The sequence below is a fragment of the Electrona antarctica genome, assembly GCF_951216825.1.
Source record: "Electrona antarctica genome assembly, chromosome: 14".
Classification (NCBI taxonomy): domain Eukaryota; kingdom Metazoa; phylum Chordata; class Actinopteri; order Myctophiformes; family Myctophidae; genus Electrona; species Electrona antarctica.
Genome location: NC_136795.1, coordinates 33559984 through 33584888, shown reverse-complemented (window position 1 = coordinate 33584888; position 24905 = coordinate 33559984). Strand labels below are relative to the sequence as shown.

The window sequence follows — 24905 nt, the reverse complement described above, 5'->3', positions numbered from 1 at the left end:
GTATCACAAAGTTTAGCCAGCGACGCATTTTGAGCTTGTAGAGCTGCTATTTTCAGTGTGCAACACCTGCGTGCAACTAAGTAAAACTCAGGCATTACACACCGTAGTGCACAAACATCTTCTCCAGCTTGCAGGATTCTTAAGGCACTGTCGTGTTTAAAATAGCCACAATAGAAAAGACTGCTCTCCTGTAATGTTCAGGGGTTGTCCCGATATCAGCGATAGCCTACAAGTTATGAAGTAGGGTTTAAATCCATACAGAGAGCTTGCCCTCGCCTGACCTGCTGCTGCTGTTGCTACTGCTGCCCCCACCACTGCTGCCTCCTTTCCCGTGTTTGTGGCGATGCTTGCGCTCCTTGTGAGTCTGGTTCTCTGTGTGAGTCTGGTTCTCCTTGTGAGTCTGGTTCTCTGTGTGAGGCTGGTTCTCTGTGTGAGGCTGTTCCTCCATGTGCTGCGACTCCGGTTGGGCCTGAATGATGTTGCTCTGGGGCTTGTCGTCCTGGTTGTCCCCTAGCTGCTCTTCCTCGCAGTGCTGTTGACTGTAGGCCTGGATGGCAGCTTCCAGTTGTTCGTGAGCTTGTTGGATCATGTCTTTGTTCAGGGCCACGCGGGCCTCCCCTCCGGTGGGGAAATTATCTTCATTGCTGCCGAACTGCTGCTGCTCTTCTTGGGCAATGTTCGCTCGGTTCTGCTTGCATGCCATCTTCGCGTTGCTTAGATCTGTGTAGGGGATCTGCTCCGGCTTCACTGCGATGTTGTAGCCGGGCGGGGCTGACGGGGTGTTCCAGAACGGGTAGCCAACATAATCGGCACCACCATCTCCCACCACCCCTCCTCCTGGACTCACCTCGGTGCCCGGCACCCCAACAGACCCCTCTACACCACCGTTGGTGCCCAGCAAGCCTAACTGATACTCTTCCTCCTGTGGTGGACATCGGCGGCGACGCAGTATGTCGCAGATGGAGCCGATCCCCAGGTGGAGCATCTCCCACACGTTGAGGGTGAGGCAGAGGATAGTGACACCGTACATGATGCGCAGGAAGATGGTCTTCTCTGTGGGGCGTGACACAAAGCAGTCCACGCTATGTGGGCAGGGATTCCTCGAGCATACGAATATGGGTGCGACGCTGAACCCGTAAAGCAAGTATTGGCCTGCCAGGAACCCGGCCTCCAGCACCGTACGCGTCACTAGCTGCAGAACATAGATACGCATCAGTCCCTCGTCTCGAATTCGCTTGCGCCCATCATGGCGGATTCTGGGCCGGGTTGCGGGTTGCAGTGGATCTCGTGGCCTTCGCGGAGGTTCTATCTCAGGCACCTCGTAGATCATGGGGTCGTCCTCCTGGTCGCCCTCCGTTTCCTCGATGCCCCTGTGCTGGCTTGCTCCAAAGCACATCTTCCTGGGTTTCCTGTGCGTGTAGCCACCTCCTCCTGTTCGGACCGGAGCAGTGTTGCCTCCCCCTGCTTTGGTCTCGTCCAGCCGAGCGATCTTGTTGATAGCGTACCCCATGTACATGAGAGAAGGCATGGCCACCAAGATGATCTGGAAGACCCAGAAGCGGACGTGGGAGAGAGGGGCGAAGCCGTCGTAGCACACATTCTCGCAGCCCGGCTGGCCAGAGTTACAAACGAACTTGCTCTGCTCATCGTAGTAGATGGACTCCCCCCCAACGGCAGTGAGGACGATACGGAAGACGATGAGCACAGTGAGCCACAGCTTCCCCACGAAGGTGGAGTGGTTGTGGATCTCCTCCAGCAGCCGCGTGAGGAAGCTCCAGCTCATGGTGTCGCTGGACAGTGGGGCAGACAGGGTCCCTCTCTCGCCTGTTCACAGACTCTACACACAGAGAGAGAAAGAGGGACAGAGATAGAGAGAGTAGGAAAGAGAGAGTTGGAGAGGGGAGAAATATATTGGATGAGTAAGGTCACAATAATAAAGATAATAATAATAATAGAACAACCTTTTTATATTCGTTATCAAAACAACGTTGCAAAGTGGAGGAAAGAAATAACATTAAAAAACATAAACATGATGAAAAACAAGGTCTGGCAGCAGCGTTCTGTAACTTCTGTACTGTACAATTCGTTTTTCTGAAGACTAAAACTGAGAAGAAGGGGTTACTAAAACTATTACAATCGTCAAGGCACAAAGAAATAAAACCATGGATAACTATTTTGGTATCTTTAAACAATGAATGCTTTTTTCCTGTGAAAATCTTTTTGGTGTTGAAAGAGATCAAAGCAAACTGGCATGAACTCCCAACTTTCTCTTATCAGAAACCTGATGAGCAAGGGACTTTCACCCCCGAAGTTGGAAACATTAGATAAGAGTCTTAACTTTTTAAACTGCAGTCACAAATGAATTTAATTTGAATATGTTAAGTATTCATTCTGAATATTTTGGCATATATTTGCCTGAGGAAGGTCTCAAGACCAAAACGTTTTATTTTTTATTTTTTATCCCACGATTTTGTAACCCATGTTTCACCCCTGTGTCAATCATCTAATGTGATCCTGGGCTCTATACACACCCTCCGCCAACCTAGTCCCCATATATGGGGGACATGGGGAGAGCAACGGACTTGAACTCATGCTTCCTTCATGCCTGAGTGTCCAAGTTGCTCCTTTACACCTGACAGGGGGGAGTTTCCTTGGTTGGACGTAGCGCATGGGAGGAACACGTTATTCCAACCAGTTCCTTTCCCCTCCATCAGGCGCCCCCGGCTGGCCAGGGGGAGGCAGTTTAGAGACGTACCTACCCTAGGGGACACGGGGAGAACATGCAAACTCCACACAGAAAGGCCCTTTCGCCAACCCCACCTCAGGTATGGGCACTGATGACGCGGAGGAGGAAACACGCTGCCAGCACCCACAGCGTCCCGGGCGGGAATCGAACCCAGGACCTTCTAGCTGTGAGGCGACAGCACTACCAACTGTGCCACCGTGCCCCTGAAACCTTGCTTCTTAATAATAAATGCTCTAAACCTAGCAAGTGGCGGTGTGCGGGTGTCCCTCCTTTCTACATGGCATATATTTGCTTGAAACGTTGATTTCAGTCAGAAAGATCACGGAAAAATCTATTTGTATACATTCAGCATTAAATGAACTCTGTTGAGGCACAGAGTTGAGGCAGCATTGAGGAGATGAATTGATCCCAATAGGGACAGCGCTATCACCAAAAACACATTACATTTAACCATTTATTTTAAACCCTCTATACTTAGTAAACCTCACCAGGGATGACTCTGTACTTGGACTACTATTTTTTCCCTCTAGTCTACACCAAATCACCGAAAATAGCTGATCCACAAGCGTTTTTTGAGCTTGTTCATCTGCTATTTTTGGCGAATGTTCACCCAGAATAGGGATGCTATAGGGTTCAAGTGGTTAACACCCTCTCTCGTTTTGAGGAAATAAATCCTCTTATAGTGAGCCTTCCTCTGTGTGAGGTGCAGTTCTATTGTATTAACTTGGCTTGGTTTGTTGTTCTGAGTGGGAGAAATGTTTGTTTACTTGTATGTGTGTGCATATAAGGACACTTTAGGAGAGGGACATGTTGCCTCAACTATGTAGGTTATCTCTAGGCTCCAGGCGGTCCAAGCTCAACCAGCAAAACCAGCAGGTGGCCTAGGCACAAACCATTTGACCAGGGACACAAGACGTGTCGAGACCCAAATTAGCCCGGGCAGTGTAGCAGAACCCAAGCATTATAGAGCCTCGGGCAGGCTTTTGGGGGTATGAACCTGGCACCTCCACCCCCTGGCAGAAAGGGTACATGGCTTATTGTAAACTGAAAGGAGAGGACAATCCAGTCATAAACACAGGCTTAGGATTTGAGATTTATAGGAACGCAAGGCACTGTACCCTTCCCAAGCAGGTTGAGAGAATATTCTCGAGCGAGTTGGAACTTCTAGGGGCAGAAGGGGAGTGAGAGACTGCCGCTGAAGGTGGGGGGTGGGGGTGGACTGCATGGGGGGAGAGGAGCAGGAACAGAGATCCTCAGCCTCCTGGTTTGTGTCTCCAGTAGGACGAGAGCAGGAAGAAACGGCTGGGAATGTTTGGAACTGGGTTTGCTATAAAACATTGTGTAGTATTGATAACTCTGACCATATAAGGACAAGCCTGTGGCAGAGGAGGTATGGAGTCCCAAGTGTGTGTGTGTGTGTGTGTGTGTGTGTGTGTGTGTGTGTGTGTGTGTGTGTGTGTGTGTGTGTGTGTGTGTGTGTGTGTGTGCGTGCGTGCGTGCGTGCATGTGTGCGTGCGTGCGTGCATGTGTGAATACGCGCGTGCGTGTGTGTGTGGCGTACACTTGTGTATACAACGGTATGTTTCTCATAGACAAATGAGAGCATGAATACCTAAACTGTGTGTGCAGAACTGAAGTCTCACTAAACAGTGAAGGTCTTCGTGAGCTCTCTCTCTCTCTGTCTGTGTCCGACATGTATGAGTAAGCAGCAACCACATGGCCAAAGCGAATCGAGTCGCCGCCACAAGCGCATGAAGTCATACCACAGTGTCCTTCAGTCGCCTGAGTTCCATCCGACTGACTTCTTCTGCATTACATCATTACATAACAGTCACTGCTTGCGCTCCACACATTGATTATTTATTATTTATCAGCAAACACCGTGAAAGCAATCAACAACTGCATAGATTTTTATGTTACAACCATAGCATAAATAGTCAAAACAAATTAAAGGCACATGGTGATGTAATAGAGTGTTGAGTTTCAGGGCTTGATGTCAAACAGAGACCCTGCAGTGAGTCCTCTGGGTACGTCACTGGCTACACTCAACCCTGGCCAAAATGCTCCCCAGACAGATAGCTGCACACTGCGCCTAATAGTTTAAGTCCCAAAATAGTTTAAGTTTAAGTGGTTATGGTTTCAATCCTTGAAAAATCATCTCTGTCCAATAAATGTACAAGCATTTTCAAGTTGTGTAGCCTGTGTCAAACTTGGATTCGGCAGAACACTATAGAACGTATAGACGTGCAGATCACAAGAATCCTGTGCAGAGCACAACATACAAATTATACTAAGATCTCCAGACCAGGAAAAATGTATTTTCATGGGTAAGCTTCAGAAAGACATTAAGCACATTTTGGAGGAGAGCAGGTCATTAGGGTGGCTTAAATGCAGCACACAAAAAACAGGTATGTGCAGATGTACTTGGTGAATAAAACTTTTCCAAAGAGAGAGGATGACTAGAAAGAGTGCTACTGTAGCACGCTAGCATGCTGTCACTCACACCACAACTTCAAGTGCACCTGAATAGGTGTGACTTTGAGAGAGAGGCTTTGAGAGTGAGTGATGTTTCTTGTTATTGTCGAGAGTGCTATGCATGCAAGTGAAGCAGTTTTTCTACCCTATATTTCAGTGTTTTGATATCTACAGTTCTTCTACTCCTTTATCTAGTCCAGGGGTGCCCACAGTTTTTTGACTTGAGAGCTACTTTCAAAATGACTGGCTCAACAAGATCTACCTACCGAAAAGAATAATATTATACCATTGCTGAAAATAGTTTAAATATGGAATAGCAGTGTTACATATAAGACAAATGCACTTGGAGTTGGAATGGAGAAATGGAATAGGTAGGTAGTTTTTTGTATTTAATCTGTAATGTGAGGTTTGTGCACAGCAACACTCTTGAAAACAAAATATTGCATTGTGTGTTTGAGCTGACAGGCCCTTTTTTATATCAATCAATGAATCAAGTCACATTAATTCAAGTGGCAGATGCCAAAAATATGTTTTTTATACTTTATTTAGGGGCATGTCATGTGATCTACCTGTACAGCCCTTGTGATCTACTGGTAGATCACAATCTACCTTTTAGGCACCCCTGATCTAGTCCCACTAGTGGATCGAGCTACAAAGTAGATTCCAAGGGATGTCAGGCTGGGACAGAACCTCACCAAACCTCACCACAAAAATATAACTTTTTTTGTCATTTGTTTCTGTTGGAGCTGGGGAGGCATGTTGATGATACAATGCTGATATTTGGCTGAGTCAGCCTCCCAAAAAAAACACCACACAGCAGATGTCAAATCAGTGGAATCAAGTATAAACAAGACATTTGCACCCAAAGTCTGACCTGGGGCTGCTTGTTTGTTTGTTGTTCGTTGGCCTGTATTGTACTGTTGGCCTCATGGTTTTTGCAATATCAGACTCCGCAGAGCTTTGAACTGGAGTCACTTTCAGCGTTGATGGTTCCATAGCCATAAGCCTTGGAGGTCATGACCCCATCATGCCATCTGATACATGTGTCCCATAATGCAGCTTACAGTCCAACCAGAGAGGAAGACCCAGGGACAAAGGATAAAGTTCAACATAGCCAGGTCCCAAGGCGCAGAATCTCCACATCACTATCATACACGCTGACATAAACTGACACTTCCAATAACATTCAGCATCACCGGAGGAATCACCTCACAGTCACTGGCATTCATCCTTAATTCTGGACATGGCATGCACGCTCACACATGTTGTGCATGCACAAACACACAAGATAGCCACACACACATGCATTCTCCAAAAACATGCCCTGCAACCTTACAAGAATCCATTGCACAAGTAGAGTGGATTGTGACAGTAAGGAACGGCCATTGCATTAGTGTTAACTGGTTATTCGTTGTGAGGACTCACAGTCAGCAGACTCAGCACCATTAAGCCTGATTAATGCATAGTCGTATAGGACGTGTGCAGCCGCCGTACAGTGGCAAAAATAGCCAATCTACACATCTTGCGATGTGTTTAGTGATCTGCTATTTCCGTTGTGGGACACTGCTGTACAACAGAAAACAATTTGACATTGTTTGGGGACAGTGAGGGCCAGCTGGAGGCCCACAGCTTGGAAGGGACACCAGGGGAAGAATCCTTCAAGGAAAACCTGTAGTCAAGACTCAAGACGTGTTCTGTCTTCTGTGGAACAGCAGCAGACATACATCAGTTTGTTTTGTTATGATGGAGTGATTTTGGTCTGCAACTGTCCTCTCCTTTGTCTTTGTGCACACACAGTAAAATTCTGTTAATAGAACTTGAGTGTACAAATGTAACCATAATAGTTACTTTTTAGTTAATTTTACAGTGCACGTTTGTCTAAGCAGCAAGAAGGTCGAGGTGATTTAGGACTGAGGCCGACCTATTACAGTTTTCTGAAAGGGGTTCCTGTCTTGAAGGGTAAAAACACCAAAAGGGGTTCCTGTCTTGAAGGGTAAAAACACCAAAAGGGGTTCCTGTCTTGAAGGGTAAAAACACCAAAAGGGGTTCCTGTCTTGAAGGGTAAAAACACCAAAAGGGGTTCCTGTCTTGAAGGGTAAAAACACCAAAAGGGGTTCCTGTCTTGAAGGGTAAAAACACCAAAAGGGGTTCCCGCCCTAGAAAATCTCCTCTCTTTCCCTCTTTCCGGTGTCCTCTTTTCGATGATAGCTGGTTCTTTCTCTTTTATCTGATTCAAAGTCTCTCTGCCCCCCCGCCGCCCCCTTTGCCTTGTTAAAGCCAGAAGGGCTGAAACTCAATTGTTTTTGTGCAGATTTTTCTGCTTCTGCTTGCAGTTTTTTTGAGATGGTATAAATGGTATGACATGCCATTTTCTCCAGTGATTGGAAGTTGTGTGCAGTACTTGCACAGCAAATCATCCTGATGGGGCACAATAAAAGGTCAAAATTGTGAAATAGCCAACATGCAGCCACATATCTGATTAGCAATAAATGGGCGAGGCATAACACAAGCCAGAAATAAGAATGTTTACTTGTGTGTAAAATTATTTTGAAATTGCCCAATAGGGGGCACCATGAGTTAGAAACATGTGCATGGCCTGGTGCAAATTTGGCCATAAATCAATTACTAATTTAGATTAATATGTTTAATTAAGATATTTTTTTAATTGAACAGTAGGGCATGCCGACGTTGACGAAAAAGTCCATGGCTCAGCTAATCTGGCCTTAAATGAATGAGTGGCCGTCCAATCCTAATAAAACCTGTTATCTTTCAGGTGTCGGAAACTGGCAAAGGTCTAGACCCCTAAGCTCTCAGCTTTAATCAGTTTGAGACAACAGTCTGTGTTGGCTAAAACCCCTGAATCGCCACTTTACAGTTATATTTTTATTTGTTTCTCTCTCAAGGTTGAAATGACACAAACGCCCAAAGGGAACAAAAGACTTCAAAACCATTTGTCTACATTTCCCTGCTGGGCCAGAATACATCCCTCCTATGCATAAACATGCACTTTCATCAGCACACACATCACACATGTGAGCAGATACTGTACGTATGCGGCACGCACGCACGCACACACGCTCACACGCTCGCTCACACTCACACACGCTCACTCACTCACACACGCTCACACTCACACAAACACGGTCGGGCACACACATCCACACAGGCCAAGGGCTGTTTGGATTAATGAACATACTGTAAATGGAAGGGGAAAGTCTCTACTGAGTGTGCATAACGGTAATAGATGTGCCCCCCCCACCGCTCCCACCTCAACATTAACCAAATTAAATTAACATGCACAGCAAGGAACAGTAAAACCTGCTCTTTTATTTTTCTGTGTATACGGTTAGAGCAATTAATGTTCATTAGTTACATAAATACTGTGCTGTAAAAGGCGGTGTGTAAAAATAGAATAGGTCACACAGTATCAACAGGAGCCAGGCGTGCAGGGTTGGACCAAAAGTGGGGGGAACACGAAGGGGAACACAAGAGAAAGGAGCCTTTTTGCAAAGTGGAACTGCAGCACAAAGCATTGGTGTTTTGACATATCGGGTCTTCCTCATTAAGAACATGAAGAAGATGCGGTGCATCAAAGCGTTCTATCTACTTCTATTAAGAAGTAGATTTTTATTTTTGTCTGTTAATAACTCCTACCATTTCTATCAACAACTCTTTCTTTCTCTCATTTTGTCTTCCCACTCTAATTAATTAAAACCAAAGTGCAACCGCCCACAAGGACAGCCTTCCTCTCCAAGGCATACAGCTGTAAACATGTATGGTGGGAATTCAAATCACATTTCCTTTACCCTTCATTTGTCCTCCTCACTGGCTCGGCACATGATCTCATGCCCCAAATTCTGCCGAAGGCCCATTGCCATATCTGATCTTTCCTGGTAAATAAGGTCTTGCAGGGAAGCAGCAAACGCTTATCTGGATTGTACATAGCTAACATTTTCTTAGCATACTCAATACTAACAAAATAAAGCTTTTCAGTTATTCATGTCTGTGATGTGTTGATTCCGACCTTACTTTTGATCTCCCTGTTATTATAAGAGCAAATCAAGCCAAGTAAGTCTATTAGCTTAAAGAAAAAAAAGAAAGAAACAGAAGTTGACCCAAAGTGCCTTCCAATCCACAAAACCCAAATATAAAAAAAATCTACAGAGAACACAGTAGCAGAGCAAACAATTAACATGGTAAAGAACCAGTTTTGCCCGGAGGTTTTGCTTGAGCATGGTGGTCCCTGTGTAGGGTCAGTGTTAACCTGCATCCTCACGTGCCAGTGATGCCCAACGCAGTTAAGCCACTACAATCTCCTCAGTACAGAGCCATACCACAGAGATCGTACTAATCGGCTTGATTTACACTAGACAGCCAAACATCTGTCAAAGATAGCCCCCCAAACAGCCATATCTGGGTTAAATCGTGGGAAGGTTATATTTATACCAACAAACACCCTTATGGCTCCATTTCCGTAGTTAAATGAACACTCCAGATTTGACTGTGCACTCCCATTGTAAGAGCATTGTGGAGCATCAAACGTATAGAGCCTGGTGTGATTGCCTGATGAGCACGTCCAGTACAATGTGGTTGGGGATGGAGAGAAGGATTGCTGAAAGCATATGGGGGTTCCAATAATGTTGTTCCTCATCCGTGCTCTGACGGGACGGGATAAGCTCCATTGTGAAGCACTGGCAGATATTCAAACCACCCCAATCCGTAGCTAAAAATGGAAGTCTAATCGACTCTCTTTCATTGCCCGTTATTTTGTCTGAGTAACATTGTTAGAAAGTGATCCCAGGAGTGATTACAGAACAATCTGTAAGTTCCCGCGCCAAAAGTGACTTTGTGCTATTGAAGCTGAGTTCAACTAGTTGGAGGTTATCACTGTTTTTGATCACGTTTGTTTGATGGGCTTCATCCTCACAGTAACTGCCGGACTGGAAAAGTATGAATTTAAAAATACACACGAATGCAAACACAAACGCACGCATGCACGCGCATGCGCGCACACACACACACACACACACACACACACACACACACACACACACACACACACACACACACACACACACACACACACACACACACACACACACACACACACACACACACACACACATAAATAAACGGTAAATTCCAGATTCCACACAGTTGAGGAGACAGTAGAGACCCTGATTTGGGCCTCAACTTCACTTCAACCTCTAGCGGAAGACATAAAGGAATTAAAAACACCAGAAATAACAATCTCACTAAGTTGTAGTTCGGAATGGACAAGCACGGAGCCGACTTGGGGACCCAACGCAGCTCCTCCAAGGAAAACAAACAAATGAACGGAGCTGAACGTGAATCCCCCCCACCGCCCACCCCTTTTTTTCCCTCACTGTATATGTTTCTTTTCCCTTTTTACCTCCATTATGATGAATTCCTGTTCTGTTCTTTGTCTATATAGAAGTGTCTATTTGTACGTCTCTAAATGTTTTTGATGAATTGAACATGGATGGAAGTGTAATGCTTAATTGGGTCGTCCACTCACAGTTAACAGCCTTTGTATTGAGTTTGTGCTTGAAATGTACTGTAATTCTGCAAACTGTTAATAAATCAATCAATCAATCAATCAATCAATCAATCAATCAATCAATCAATCAATCAATCAATGCTGAGGCAATCTGAGGTGATATGAGGAAGAGAATTGTCTTCTGTCTCCTGGTCTCATTGTCTCCTGGTCTCATTGTCTCCTGGTCTCATTGTCTCCTGGTCTCATTGTCTCCTGGTGTCATTGTCTCCTGGTCTCATTGTCTCCTGGTCTCATTGTCTCCTGGTCTCATTGTCTCCTGGTGTCATGTCTTGTGTGTCTCCCGTCTCTTTCTCTGCTCTCCAGCTTCCCGTCTCTCTAAACTCACTACGAATAAAGCAGGAAATGCCAAAATATAATCTTAGAATAAATAAGTAGAGGAGAGTCACTGGGGTCCTTTCTCCCAGCGTTCGTGGGAATCTGAAAATGCACTCATTAACGGTGTCCGAGGGGAAGAAAAGCAAGCGTAAAGCAGTTCCATATGTTACAAGGAGAACCACCGAGGCAGCACGCTCTCCCTGCAGACATCTGGGGATCTTTCTTCAACAACACACAGAGTTAAAAGAAAGAAAGAAAGAAAAAAGCATACACGTAATTTCGTAAACAAACTTTCTAGCTTTACCTTTTGAAAGAGGGCAATGGGAGAGAAATCATTGTGGGAAGGCAATCACTCCTCCTGATGTAATATATGAGAAATCCAATTGTGATCACCCTGGCTCGTCCTGATTTAAGATTGTAAGATTGGATTGTAAGATCCATCCGGTGATGGAGCTTCCCATGTGGGAGAGCTGTGATCTGCTAAAGATGAATGATCTTTATGTTTTTTTCTTATCTTAGAGTAAACTGTACTGCACACCTACAGACAGACAGACAGACAGACAGACAGACAGATGCGCGCGCGACACACACACACACACACACACACACACACACACACACACACACACACACACACACACACAGGCAGCAAGGTGTCAGAGCAGCATGCATACTCACACATCTCCTCTCCCAGACATCCTTTGTCTTATGAGGCTGAGTCAGTCATCCTCATTGCTGTCTTTGATGCCACTGAGCCTCCGTCACATGCTGCCTAACCTCGCCTGACATCACAAAGACATGGCCTCAAACAAACTAGCAACAGTAACATCCACGCAAACACCAAAAACACTTGGCCGTGCACAGACGTTCTCTGTTCAGTGTGCATGCTTCACCAAGTGTGAGGTTGTCCTGACAGGGAGAAGAGTGAGGGAGTGAACAAGGGAGAGAGGGAGGGATGGAGAGAGCATCCTGCCTCATAATGGTCCTTTTTTACCCCTCACCCCCCAATCTGGGTCAGGGCTGGGGGTGGGGATGTGTGTATGTATAATAAGGAAAGGAGGGGTTAATACTCCCTGAAGAGACAAGGTTGTTTGGGGGATGGCAGACATACAGTGACAGTGTGTGTGTGTGTGTGTGTGTGTGTGTGTGTGTGTGTGTGTGTGTGTGTGTGTGTGTGTGTGTGTGTGTGTGTGTGTGCGCGCGCACGTGAATGTGTCGATTTGAAATTGTAAAAATGGACCAGAGTAAGAATTAAATTAATTTTGCATTGTAGTGAGACATGCAACTGCATATTGAACTAGAAACATTTGCTCCTTCTGAAAACGTTGGAGACTAACAGACAGACACATGACACACTGACACACGGACGGGTCTGTAAGTCTCCGCCAGGCAATCAATAAGTTGATACAGAGGGTTGTGGGCCATAGAGCCATAGACCTAATTAGGGAATATATATCTGCCATTCATGTCTTATTTCCACTGTAATAGTCAACGGTAATTTATAAATCTTCATGTCCACTATATGTGATATCAATGTTCATAGTGTATGTTACTAATTGATTGATTGATTGTTCATTTAAGACATTTAAAAACATTTGACAGAAGTACAATAGGCTACAGTACACAGTATTTCTGTGTAATAAATGGTTGCTATGGACTGACAGGGCCAGGGAGTGGGTACTGTATCTCATAATCATCTGTATGACTTTCATCTTCTGCCCATTGCTTCATTCTCTCCCTTTCCTCATGCCCTATCATGGACGTTATTATCATGCAAAGCTAAGAAGAATTCAAGATATTAAAGTCGTTTGATATTGTGCAAATCCACTCACCATGTGGTTATGGTTGAAATTAGGGCTAAGCGGCTATCTCCGCCTCATTTCTTATCTCTATTGAGCGGACAGATTGCTATCGCCAAATTTGACAGGATCCTGCGATGGGAAATCAGTGAATATAAATCCCATTTAAATTAAACCCATATCGTGCGAAGTCCACAACCCCCGTTAACATCTTGAAGGAGGATCTGGGCTGTGCATCATATCATTTGAATGTCAAAAGTCTTTTGATGTCCCAATCTGCACAAATGATATTTAAAATATTTCGACAGAGTGGTTTTGATTTATTGACCATTGACAGTACGGAGAGACATTTGTGTTTATAAAATGAAAACTCTAAGGTTGTAGGATTCCTGCATGATAATGGATTGAGTCTTTAGCCACACATCATTGCTTGGTGAAAAGCTTAAGGCCAATATTCCGGCTTTTTAGATCCTTGTCTGTAATTAGCATGGAGGCAATTAGTGAAGTGAAAGTGAAACTGTGCAAGTTGTCCATACTGTGTGTGTGTGTGTGTGTGTGTGTGTGTGTGTGTGTGTGTGTGTGTGCGTGCGCGTGTGTGTGTCTGTGTGTGCACGAGCGTGAGCGTGTACAGTCAAACATAGGCCGTGTCCTTGGAATGATTATATAGCAGTAATAGCACCCTGCTGTTCTCTTTGCTTGATAACTATCCTGTCTGTTTCAGAAGTGTTCCTAATTGCTGCGATCAGACTCCCTCCAACACCTCTGTCTGCCGAGACCACAACAGCAACAATCCAGGACTAGAGAGAACAAATAAGAACCAATATGAAGAGCTGACCTTAATAATAAAACACCTTTGAACACTTTGGTAAAGCATTCTCTGTATGATACAGATCACGATATTGACATGATACAGATCATGAGACTGACCATCATACTGACATGATACTGACCATGATATAGTTGCTTGGCCAGTCTCCATACAGAGAGCCTTTCTGGCTATATACTGTATACGGAAAACTGAATCACTTGTTCTACGTTGATGACCTCAAGACATTTGCCAATGATGACAACCAGCAGAAGGGTCTACTAACTATCGTCAATACTTTTAGCGATGATATCAAGATGGAATTCGGAGTGTGCCACAACTGACCACGACTGCAGACGTAGACCTTGGCACTAATACAAAAAAATGACACGTACAAATACCTAGGAGTAAATGAAGGAGACGGCATTCAAAACTCAACCATGAAGGAGAAGATTCGCAAAGAGTACTACAGGAGGGTGAGTACTGAAGAGCGAAACTTAATGCAGCCAACAGAATTGAAGCTATCAACACCCCAGCAATACCTGTTGTGACATACAGCTTCAACATCATCAACTGGATACTGAATGACATCAAAAGACTAGACACCAAGACAAGAATTGATCATGGCGAAGATGCACCACCCAAAAGCAGATATCGACAGGTTGTATGATCTACCAAGATCGTCCGGAGGACGAGGCCTAATCCAACTCAAACTGACCCTGAAGACAACCACTATTGGACTGGATGCATACGCATACCTCACAAAAACAGATGGTCTACTCCTCCAAATAGTAAAACATCAGTTCTACTCCATCACTAAAGAAGCTGCAAAATGTAATGCATGCCCCAGAAATCCCACCAACTAAAAATGAACTGACTACCCTATGCCAAACGAGTGAAACAAAAGGTAAAACACCTTGGCCAGCAACAAATGCAAAAGACCTGGAGGGAAAAAGCAATGCATGGGAAGTACCCAAAAAGAATGAAAGGTGCAGATGTTGACCAACAAAAGACACACCAGTGGCTGAGGAGCACCGGACTGAAAGCAGACGGAGAGCCTGATAATTGCTGCACAAGACCAGAGCCTCACAACCAGATCTTATCATCATCGGATCATCAAAGATGAGACAGACAAACAAGAATCTGTGGAAAATATGAAGAAACCATCGACCACATTGTCTCAGGCTGCCCAGAACTGGCAAAGACTGAGTACTTAGAGAGGCACAACAAGGCAGCAGCATACCTGCACTGGAAGATCTGCAGGAGTTACAACATCAAGACGTCTATGAAATGGTATGGACATCAACCGAAAACAGTCACTGGGAATAATGATGTCACCAATGCCATCCTCTGGGACATGCCCATCCACACTGACAGAGATAAAAGCCAACAGGCCTCACATCGTTATCAAAGACAGAAAAGAAAAGAGAAAGTCACAGAGCAGCTGTCCAAATACAAAGACTTGGAGATTGAAAGCAGCAGGATGTGGAATATGAAGACCGATGTAACACCAGTAGTCATCGGAGCCTCATGAAGAAGGGAATAGAGGCCTGGGCCATGGCTCAGTGGTCCAGGCACCTTGGCTGGTAATCCAGTCTGGCAGTGTGCCGCGGGTTCGACTCCCGATCCCGACGGCCTTTACTGCATGTCTTCCCCCCCATCTCTCTCCCCATTTCCTGTCAGCCTACTGTCTGTCCCTCCATAAGAAATATAAAATAAAAAAAAACATTAAAAAAAAGAAGGGAATAGAAAAGTACACCAATCGTATCCCAGGCAACATCAACATCTTCGCAGTCCAGAAGATCGTCCTACTAGGAACAGCCCATATACTACGGAGAGTACTGTCAATCGAGTGACAACTGCCCCATAGCGCCTTAGGTCCATAGTTTGGACGTGGCTCTGTAGGATGTAAAACAGAAAACAGAAACGAAATAATAACAACTTGAATTTATATAGAGCCTTTCAAAAAAGAACCAAGGACGCTTTACAATACAGAAAAACAGGTTAGTGAGGTTTCTATGCATAAACAAATGAATATATGCATAGAATAAAACGTAGAATTAAGTTCACGTAAATATGAAGAGCTATTCAAAACATTTACATATCAGCCTTTGCTCTACATTAAATATTTAAACATGCAGCAGCCCATTTGTCATGCAGAGCCAAACCGCCAACAATGATATGAATAGCGGGCCAACTGCTGACTGGCATGGGTTTATACCTCAGTGGCAAAGCCTTTGACTGCAAATCAGGAGGTCCCAGTTCAGATTTGGGTGCTCGCTTTTGTCTCGTGTATATCTATAGTGTACTCTATAGCAAGCCATAAAGGATGCTGGATGCTCTGCCAGGGTGTGGGCCTGTGGGGTTAGCTCAATGGCAGAGAATTTGACTGCAGATGAAGAAAAGCCCCCCCTTACTGTATTATAATGAAAAACACAATGGTAGCATAATTCCGTAATAAGGCGTCGATAAGGCTGTGATGTTCCTGTGAATGTTGAGCAGTCTTTAAGGCTGTGATGTTCCTGTGAATGTTGAGCAGTCTTAACTGTGATGTTCCTGTGAATGTTGAGCAGTCTTTCACCACCTCATTTCATGGTTGACAACGCAGAGCCTTTTTTAGATTCTGGTCCGTAATTAGAACAGGAAACAACTTAACCTGAGGTGGAAGGATGTTACGCCAGATCTGTCAGCACGGGAGTATTATTACACTTAAGCAAACATACAAACACGCACGCACGCACACCCACACCCACAACCACACACACACACACACACACACACGTAAATATCTACACACAGACAGGCATGCACATGGACACCTCCATCTCCTTGGGGCACTGACTCACCTCCATGCATCAGTAGTAATGTACAGTATAATATCAAAAAATAAATAATCTAAGGGTGGCACAGTCGGTAGTGCTGTCGCATCACAGCTAGAAGGTCCTGGGTTCGATTCCCACTGGGGACACTGTGGGTGCTGAGGGCGTGTTCTCTCCTCCGCATCATCAGTGCCCATACCCGAGGCAGGGTTCTGTGTGGGCCCTTCTGTGTGGAGTTTGCATGTTCTCCCTGTGTCTCCTAGGGTAGGTACCCTCACAAAATACATGCAGTAATCCTGGTCTCTAAACTACCTCCCCCTGGCCAGCCAGGGCGCCTGATGGAGGGGAAAGGAACTGGTCGGAATAACGTGTTCCTTCCACGTGCTACGTCCGGCTGGGGGAAACCCTCCCCTGTCAGGTGAAAAGAAGCAGCTTGGACTCGTCATGCATAGAAGGAAGCATGAGGTCAGTCCGCTGCCCCCCAGGTTGGCAGAGGAAGCATAGCGCCCAGGAGCAGCTGAGACGCCCAGGAGCAGTTGAGACGAATAACATAATAAGTCCATAATTTATTCTGACCCCTTCCCGAAAAGGCCCAGCTGCCCTGAAACATTATCCATAATTTATACATTATGGATAATTAGTATGGATTTAGACTGTTATTCGTCTCAACTGCTCAATTGACACAAAATCGTGGGATAAAAAATTAGATTAAAAAATAATACATAAAATAATAATCTGTACATTGACACTATACAAACTATATCTAGGATGCTAGGTCGACAATGAGCATGGTATCTGTCTACATAACTTGCTATCTAAATGACAGTTTAACCTTTGCATGAGCCTGCAAGGTCGTCAAGGCTAGGGCAAGTGCTATGGGCTAAAGTGGAGTCTTCAGATTATGGCGGAAGATTAGGAGTGAGTCTGCAGTTCTAAATGCAATAGGACTAGCATGGCGTAAAGATGAAGAGGCCCAGTAACCATAGGCAGATTGCCATGGGTAAACCATGCTTCTGGCATGTGTGTGTGTGTGTGTGTGTGTGTGTGTGTGTGTGTGTGTGTGTGTGTGTGCATGCGTGCACGTGTGTGTGTGTGTGTGTGCGTGTGTGTGTGTGTGTGTGTGTGTGTGTGTGTGTGTGTGTGTGTGTGTGTGTGTGTGTGTGCGTGCGCCAGACAGGCTGGTGATGACTCAGGAATAGATGTTTCTTGTGTACTGAGGCATGAAGAGAACGTATTTGACATGCGCACGTGTACAGTATGTGTTCCTGTGCATCTTTGTCGGTCCATCCCTATATACGTAGTTTAACTCAGTGTGCATATGTGTGTGATTATGTGAGTGTCTGCTTGGGTATGCATGTGTGTGTGTGTGTGTGTGTGTGTGTGTGTGTGTGTGTGTGTGCGTGCGTGTGTGAGAGATAGAGAGTGGCTATGTTTGTGCATCCACACATGCACTTTGCACATTTGCCTTTGGTGACAGGTTTGGGGCGTCAGAAAGAAAATGTGTATTGTGTGTGTGCGTGTGTGTGTGCGTGTGTGTGTGCGCGCGCACACGTGTGTGTTGTTATTTATATTCATGTTATTCATATTCTCCAGGGTAGCAGACAGTGTTTCAATGAGTGTGCAGTTCTCCGGCAGATTTCTGCCGAGGGGGACCGCTGTTGTTTGCAGCACACACCTGGATGCACAGGGAGCATCAATTTCCCTGTTTACATAGCTTCTAAAACACCATTACCTTTCTAATAATATCTAACAAATCACAAAGGGCTTTCATCTCATGGAGTCTACAGTACCTATGAGGTTGCTGCCTGGTATAGGGCTGGCTTAGCTCTGCCAGGTCGAAGGCCGTGGCCGGAGACTATTGGCGCCTGTCCGTCCGTCCGTGTGTCTGTCTATGGGCAGCTAATCTCCGGCACTGTTCAACGGATCGTTGTGAAACTGTGCACACACAGACACTCCCGAAGGCCAGAGCAGACCTCTGCCCCAAAATCTTCTCATCGCACTACACAGGGGACCATTTTTGCAACAAACAAAAAACTAAATGTTTTACCTATATATGTTGTCCAAACATTACCCGAATCGGTACACATTTTCATAGTAGTCATGTGATCAAGATGAAGCTGTCCAATCTTTCATATTCCATCCTGATTGACTAAGATTGGCTTCCAAATTGCCTCAAAATCATGAATGCAGTGTCCGATTGCCGTGAAACTTTGCATGCACATTCCCACTAGGTCAAGGAAGAAATGCCTCAATTTAAAAAAAAATCAGCCTCATGGTGGCATCAGACATCAAAGAATAATAAATACAGTATATATATATGTGTGTGTGTGTGTGTGTGTGTGTGTGTGTGTGTGTGTGTGTGTGTGTGTGTGTGTGTGTTTGTGTGTGTGTGTATACTTCCAATCCAAGTAGGGAATGAGACATTACCCCAGGTGAAGGAGTTTAAGTATCTCAGGGTCTTGTTCACGAGTGAGGGGAGGACGGAGAAGGAGATCAGCCGGAGAATCGGAGCGGCAGGGGTGGTATTGCAGTTGCTGTACCCACTGTTGTGACGAAAAGAGAACTTAAACTTAAGTTGTAATCTATCTATAAATTTACCGGTCGCTCGGTCGCTGTCTATTTCGCTCGGTCGCTGTCTTTCAGAATACTTCCTTAGCATACAGCAAGACAGCTGCTCGCTTCGTGCGTCTCCTCACAACGCCACGATGCACGGACAGCCTCACGGCACCTAGCGCCGCGCAGCCCTGTCCTCCAACCTCAATCTGCCCTGCATTTCACATGCCAAACATTCTAACAATCATCTTAATTAAATTAATTTGGGTCAAAAACAACTCATCTCCCCGCAAATCACGTGTCACCAGTGTCACCAGTGTCATGCATGTTGGGCCGGACACAGATTAATACTGGGACACAGTTTTCCGCGCAACATTCCCCTTGCATGCTCCAACGCACCCCCCCGTTTTCACACCGCCCCCAGGCAGGCAAAACAACTCGGACCCATACTACAGCTACTCTTGCGTCACTCAGTCAACATATCTTCTTCTTTGGGGAAGCATCGCGGCCAACGCGGGGGTTGCGTGGCACAGGCACCTGAAAGCCAGCTCTGACAGTTGGACGGGGGCATGTTAACGTGAACACACGTGCTGTTTCGAGACCACACTGTCCGCCCCCTCCTCAGCCACCTCCTTCGCCATGCCATACACATGGGCTACATGCACGCTGAAAGCCTGGACAACGACAGGTTACAGCCCTGCGCGCACCCAGTGTGGCTGCGTGACACACTGAACATCACGATCACAACGGAATGCTTATCTGTCTGGGACTCGGGGTGGCCAAATGGAGACGTTTTCTTAACCGCCTACCGTTAGCACGCAACAACAACAGGGTTTAAGTCCGCCCGGACGGGGAATTGCCTTGGCAACAAAAATACATACAGACAGATGCAATGACCAACGCTGGCTCAATAGCTCAGGAACGACACATTCCTAAATCACACAAAACATCTCATTCTTAAACTGATTAGAACAAACTACAACTTCCTTTGAAGCCCAAAAAGCCAACCTCCGCATTCATCGTTTCATAGCTTATATCTCCATGGGCAGCAGACGGTGAGCGGTTAGGGACCATCTACAAAGTGCAACACCGAACGTGAAAATATTCAATAACTTCCATTTAAGTTCCACATTCATATTTGGTAGACGGGTCCGTTTCGATTTTTTTTGTTTTAAAAAAATGTAACAGAAATCAAACATAAATGTGAATGCAAGAAAACAAAAATACATAACAAAAACAGAGACAATAAAAGAAATCCAAAGAAAAACAGAAAAACAGCTTGACAAACTTCAAAAATACAGCATTTACAACAGTACAAGGCAAGGCAGGGAACAGCAGCCGTTTCGATTTTAGGTTTTACTGTATTGGCTGTTGAGTTCTGTGGCCTTTCCTATGCCCGCTCAGTGCATGACTTGTTAACCCACTTATGCAGCTGTATATTCATTGAATGAACTCAGGCGAGAGATTTAAATGGATCAGACTTGCTATTAAAGCAAAGCAAAACATCAGAAAAATATAGGGAGGCGCACTGTGTGTGTGTGTGTGTGTGTGTGTGCGCGCGTGTGTGCGTGTGAGTGTGTACAGTTGGAGGCCATCGATATTGTCCTTTTCTTTTTGCTGAGGTTTGCGTGATCTGCGCAAAAGGACAGTTAACCCATTTTGGGCGGGAACCCCTTTTGGTGTTTTAAACATTATGTTATAATTTAGCTATTGAAAAATAGCAGATCTACAAGCTCATAGCGCGCCACCGAGTGGCGCGCTACGAGCTTGTAGGTCTGCTATTTTTGAAAAATCGTGAAAATATTTATTTCAGAAAACTGGAGGATTTAGAAGGATTTTTTTTAATTTTGAGGTCAGGCCTAAATGGGTCAAATAATAAGGGACAATATCGGTGGCACCCAACTGTATGTCTGTGTCTGTCTGCATGTGTGTGCGTGCATGCATTTCTGTGTGTTTGTAGAGAGGGGTTGGGCGGTTGATGACCCTTAGCCTCTGCTTGGTCTGTAGCAGCTGCAGCTTTCAGCCTCAGTCTGTACTGTATGGGCCATTCAGTTGTCTGAGTGGCACGCATACAAAAAGTATGGTGATGTGGTGCCCGTTGGGCACTGGCCTGCTTGGAACGATGTAAGTTGGAAATGAATGCCCCACCCAGATATTATGTCTGTGTCCCTTTTATGCCCATATGGAGTTCTTTGTTAGGCGTGCCCAAATATGGAGTCTATGCAGACGTCAGAATGATGTCAGAAAAGGCCAGCTCCATATATGGACACTGGGCAGGGGCCCTGTCCAGAGCCCGGGCAGAGGCCTTTTTGGGGCGGTTCTGGACAACCGTGGGTCCGACCGACTCGACACCGGGCACTGCACCCCCTGTGGTGGGGTGGAACGCGTGTGTCGAATTTGAAGTCCGTGGGGCGAACGGTTCTCAAATTACGTGGATTACACTTGGTGTATTTATAGTTAGATAGATGCAATATTAAGGACAAGATTAAAAACATTTATTCAGTCAGATAACTCCCGAGTAGATTAAAAACATTTAATTATTAAAGATGGAGTGCTGTGCCATTTTGACCAGACCGGTTTTTGTTTCAGCCCGTCACGGTCAGACACATGATAATATTAGAAGATCTATTCTACTTAATGAACTGGTGGGCTTGTGCACATAAAAACGACATTTAACAAATACTGTACACTTTTTTGAAAAACATCTTTCTCCTTATATAATAATAATACCTGATGATCATGTTTTAGGGTGGAGTTTAAAAAAATATATAATAATACCTGATGACGGCACCTCATCTTTAAATGTATACAATGTATAAAATAAGTGTGAACAAATTTTGATCTTGGCGTTCAGACTCTGCTAGATATTACTCCCTGCTCAGCACATTAGAGGACATCCATTTAAAAGCAGGAAAACAGACCTCTGCAGAGAGCCCACTGGTGGTGCTGGGAGCAAATTAGTGCATATACAACCATCCGTGATACAGACAGCAAGTGGAAGAACAATGAGTGACGTGAGCTCAAATAGGCAGCCAAACTGGGCAGCTGCTTGGCGCGTCACACGCCCACATGGTGTGCATGTGTGCAAACCTCTCAAGTATACAGAATTTGCCTGAACTAGCTTGCAGGTTAGGCTTAATCTAGGGATGTCCTGATCACGATTGAGAATCTGCCGAATGCCGATACTGATGTTTCCCGATCCGATATTTATATTATTATAGAACATGTTTATGCCATATCACAATAGTACAATTTCGAAAATGAGTAAATCACAGGTAATATCTGTGATTTAGTAGGGACTACCTACCCTAGCTTAATCTGTAAAATAATGCATTGTACAACTGAGACATTTGTCAGGATTGAAAATGGAAAATATGGGTGTGAACTGTGCAATGCACAAACCACAGAAGCCGCCGGAGAAGTCAGGTGCCGGGGTGCCGGGGGAAGCTGTTAGTGGAGCATTTATCGATTTCACACATGCCTGGAGGTGAAGAGGCTTCAATCTTGGCCTTTTCAATTCATGGAGAGCGATTTCCAATGCATGGTCCAATCCCCTCCCCACCGCCTTGCATTGCCTCTTGTCAGCTTACACAAAGGAAACGGCACAGATACGGTTTCTGCCCAGTGCACACAGACGTTAACAGAGAAAGCTCTGCTAACAAGCTGAGCAATCAATTCTTGCACATAGCAACTGTACAGAGATGAAGTGACATGTCTGCGCGCGCACGCACACACATGCACGCACACACACACACGCGCGCGTACACACGCACACACGCGCACACACACACACACACACACACACACACACACACACACACACACACACACACACACACACACACACACACACACACACACACACACACAAAGGCAGCCCAGCACGCGTTGCGCCCACACAATCTAATCACAGAAAATTAGAGAGTGGTACATGAATGAAGTTCCTTGTTTTAGCCCATGACACTATATGCTCTTAGCAAACACAACTGCTTCATGCACCACCATGTTTAGACTATGGCACTATATATGGCACTGAGCGGGAGAAAATCGGATCACAGGGGGATTCCTCTGAATCTGGCTCAAAAGAATACAGAGCCATATTATAATATCTGTAATGGCAAATCGGCTGGTAGGCTACTATGCATCCGTCTTCCATACCATCCCCCCACCGTCATCCCTAGGTCTCCACTAAGCACCTCCACAAATCCCACTCACCCTTCCTCTAGTCTAAAGAGTCCTTCCTCCTTGCCTTTCCTTCTTTTTTTCTTCTTTAATTTCCATTCTTGCTTTTCCACACCCAATCCCATCCCCCTCTCCAAAACCCTCATACAGCACAGCAGAGACCCTGAGGACACAGACACAGTCCTTACACATCCCATGCACGGTAGCACACTGGATGTGAATGTAGTGTTTATCCATGGACGTGCACGTCTCCAGTGTGTCAATACTCGACGACTGCCTTTCTGCTCTGCAGAAGCAAATTAATCACTATCAGTCTCAGTGATCAGAAACTGATATTTATTGTAGGACTCTAGATCAAACCAATCAATCTATACCATCTATCAGTCTATAAACCTTTCTAACTATCTACCGTATCCTCCTGTCCGTCCGTCCGCCCGTCCATCTATCCATTAATCCATCCATCCATCCATGTAGTTGTCATTTAAACATATGGTCAATTAAAATAAACCACAAGTAGCATATAGGGCAGGCTATATATATTTACAGAGTCTATTTGCCTAAGGCCAAAGTTTAGGTAGTTGCTGTTTTCAAAGGGATATACATTAGTTCAGGTAAAAGGAAGCATGATTTAATATCTGATTATTAACACATGCTGTCCCCCGTTCAAATCTGGGTGACCCCTAGGCAACGTTTTGTCTGTTTATTGTTTAATAATACTAGTCTAAATTGTGTTCTGGGTATGCTGTGATATCCATGTGTAGACGATGTTGCTTTACGTAACATACAATTTGTATTGCAATTCTAATTAGTAGTTCCCATGATGTCAAATCACCTCTCCCCAGTTCATTGGTCTTCATTAAACAATTATACAAATATAATTACAATTATACTAGCCTGATCTACGTTCAGAAACATACTTCTGATGTGAGCTGCAGTTCTAGCTATAGCTAATAAAAACCAGGGATGATTTAAGAGAGTTGGAAGACTTAGTCCAGGGATGAGCATTAAAAAGAGAGAGAGAGAGAGAGAGAGAGAGAGAGAGAGAGAGAGAGAGAGAGAGAGAGAGAGAGAGAGAGCATTAGGATGCTAGCCTTGGGCAAAAACAGACCTGAGATCTGACATGTCGCTCAACCCCCATGCACTGCGTAAACTGTCATAGAGATGTTTTCATAGACCTGACCATGTCAGCTGACACTGTGTCTTCTAGCTCTGCTTGCGAGATAACATCTAGTTTTGACAGAGATTGACAGATTGACAGAGATGGCTAAATGAAACATTTAGAGTTTGCAAGCCAAACAAAGGATATAGGTTCCATGGATATAAAACACTAATGGTGAACTGATCTCATCAGTTCCATTAGGACCAAGCTTTCTTAACACCTGACATTTCACTTCAAACAGGCCATCATCTTCCAACCAACCACTTTGGCTAGCGTGAAATTGGCACTTAAATGATTACGAGTCACGGGCGTCTACTTAGGACATGACAGAAATTAGTCAGTCCGTTAAAAACACGCACGAGTTCCCGCTCAAATTAATTTGCATCGTATAATGAATTATGGCTTTCCCTTTGGCAGAACACTGCGAAGCCAGACATGAATGGAGAGTTGACTTCTGGATCCTGGGTTCTG

The 24905-nt window shown here is 45.0% G+C and overlaps 1 protein-coding gene across 1 annotated transcript in view; it reads right to left on the bottom strand.

Moving 5' to 3' along the window:
- Nucleotides 1–247: 247 nt before the first annotated feature.
- Nucleotides 248–24905, bottom strand: part of gjc1 (gap junction protein gamma 1) — a gene marked incomplete at its 3' end in the record, with an annotated part of 43830 nt that continues 19172 nt past the window's right edge. Inside the window, exon 2 of the mRNA XM_079519494.1 lies at nucleotides 248–1837. Within this exon, the coding sequence (XP_079375620.1) occupies nucleotides 248–1783 (1536 nt within the window). The 5' untranslated portion in view covers nucleotides 1784–1837. The remainder of the gene's footprint in view (nucleotides 1838–24905) is intronic.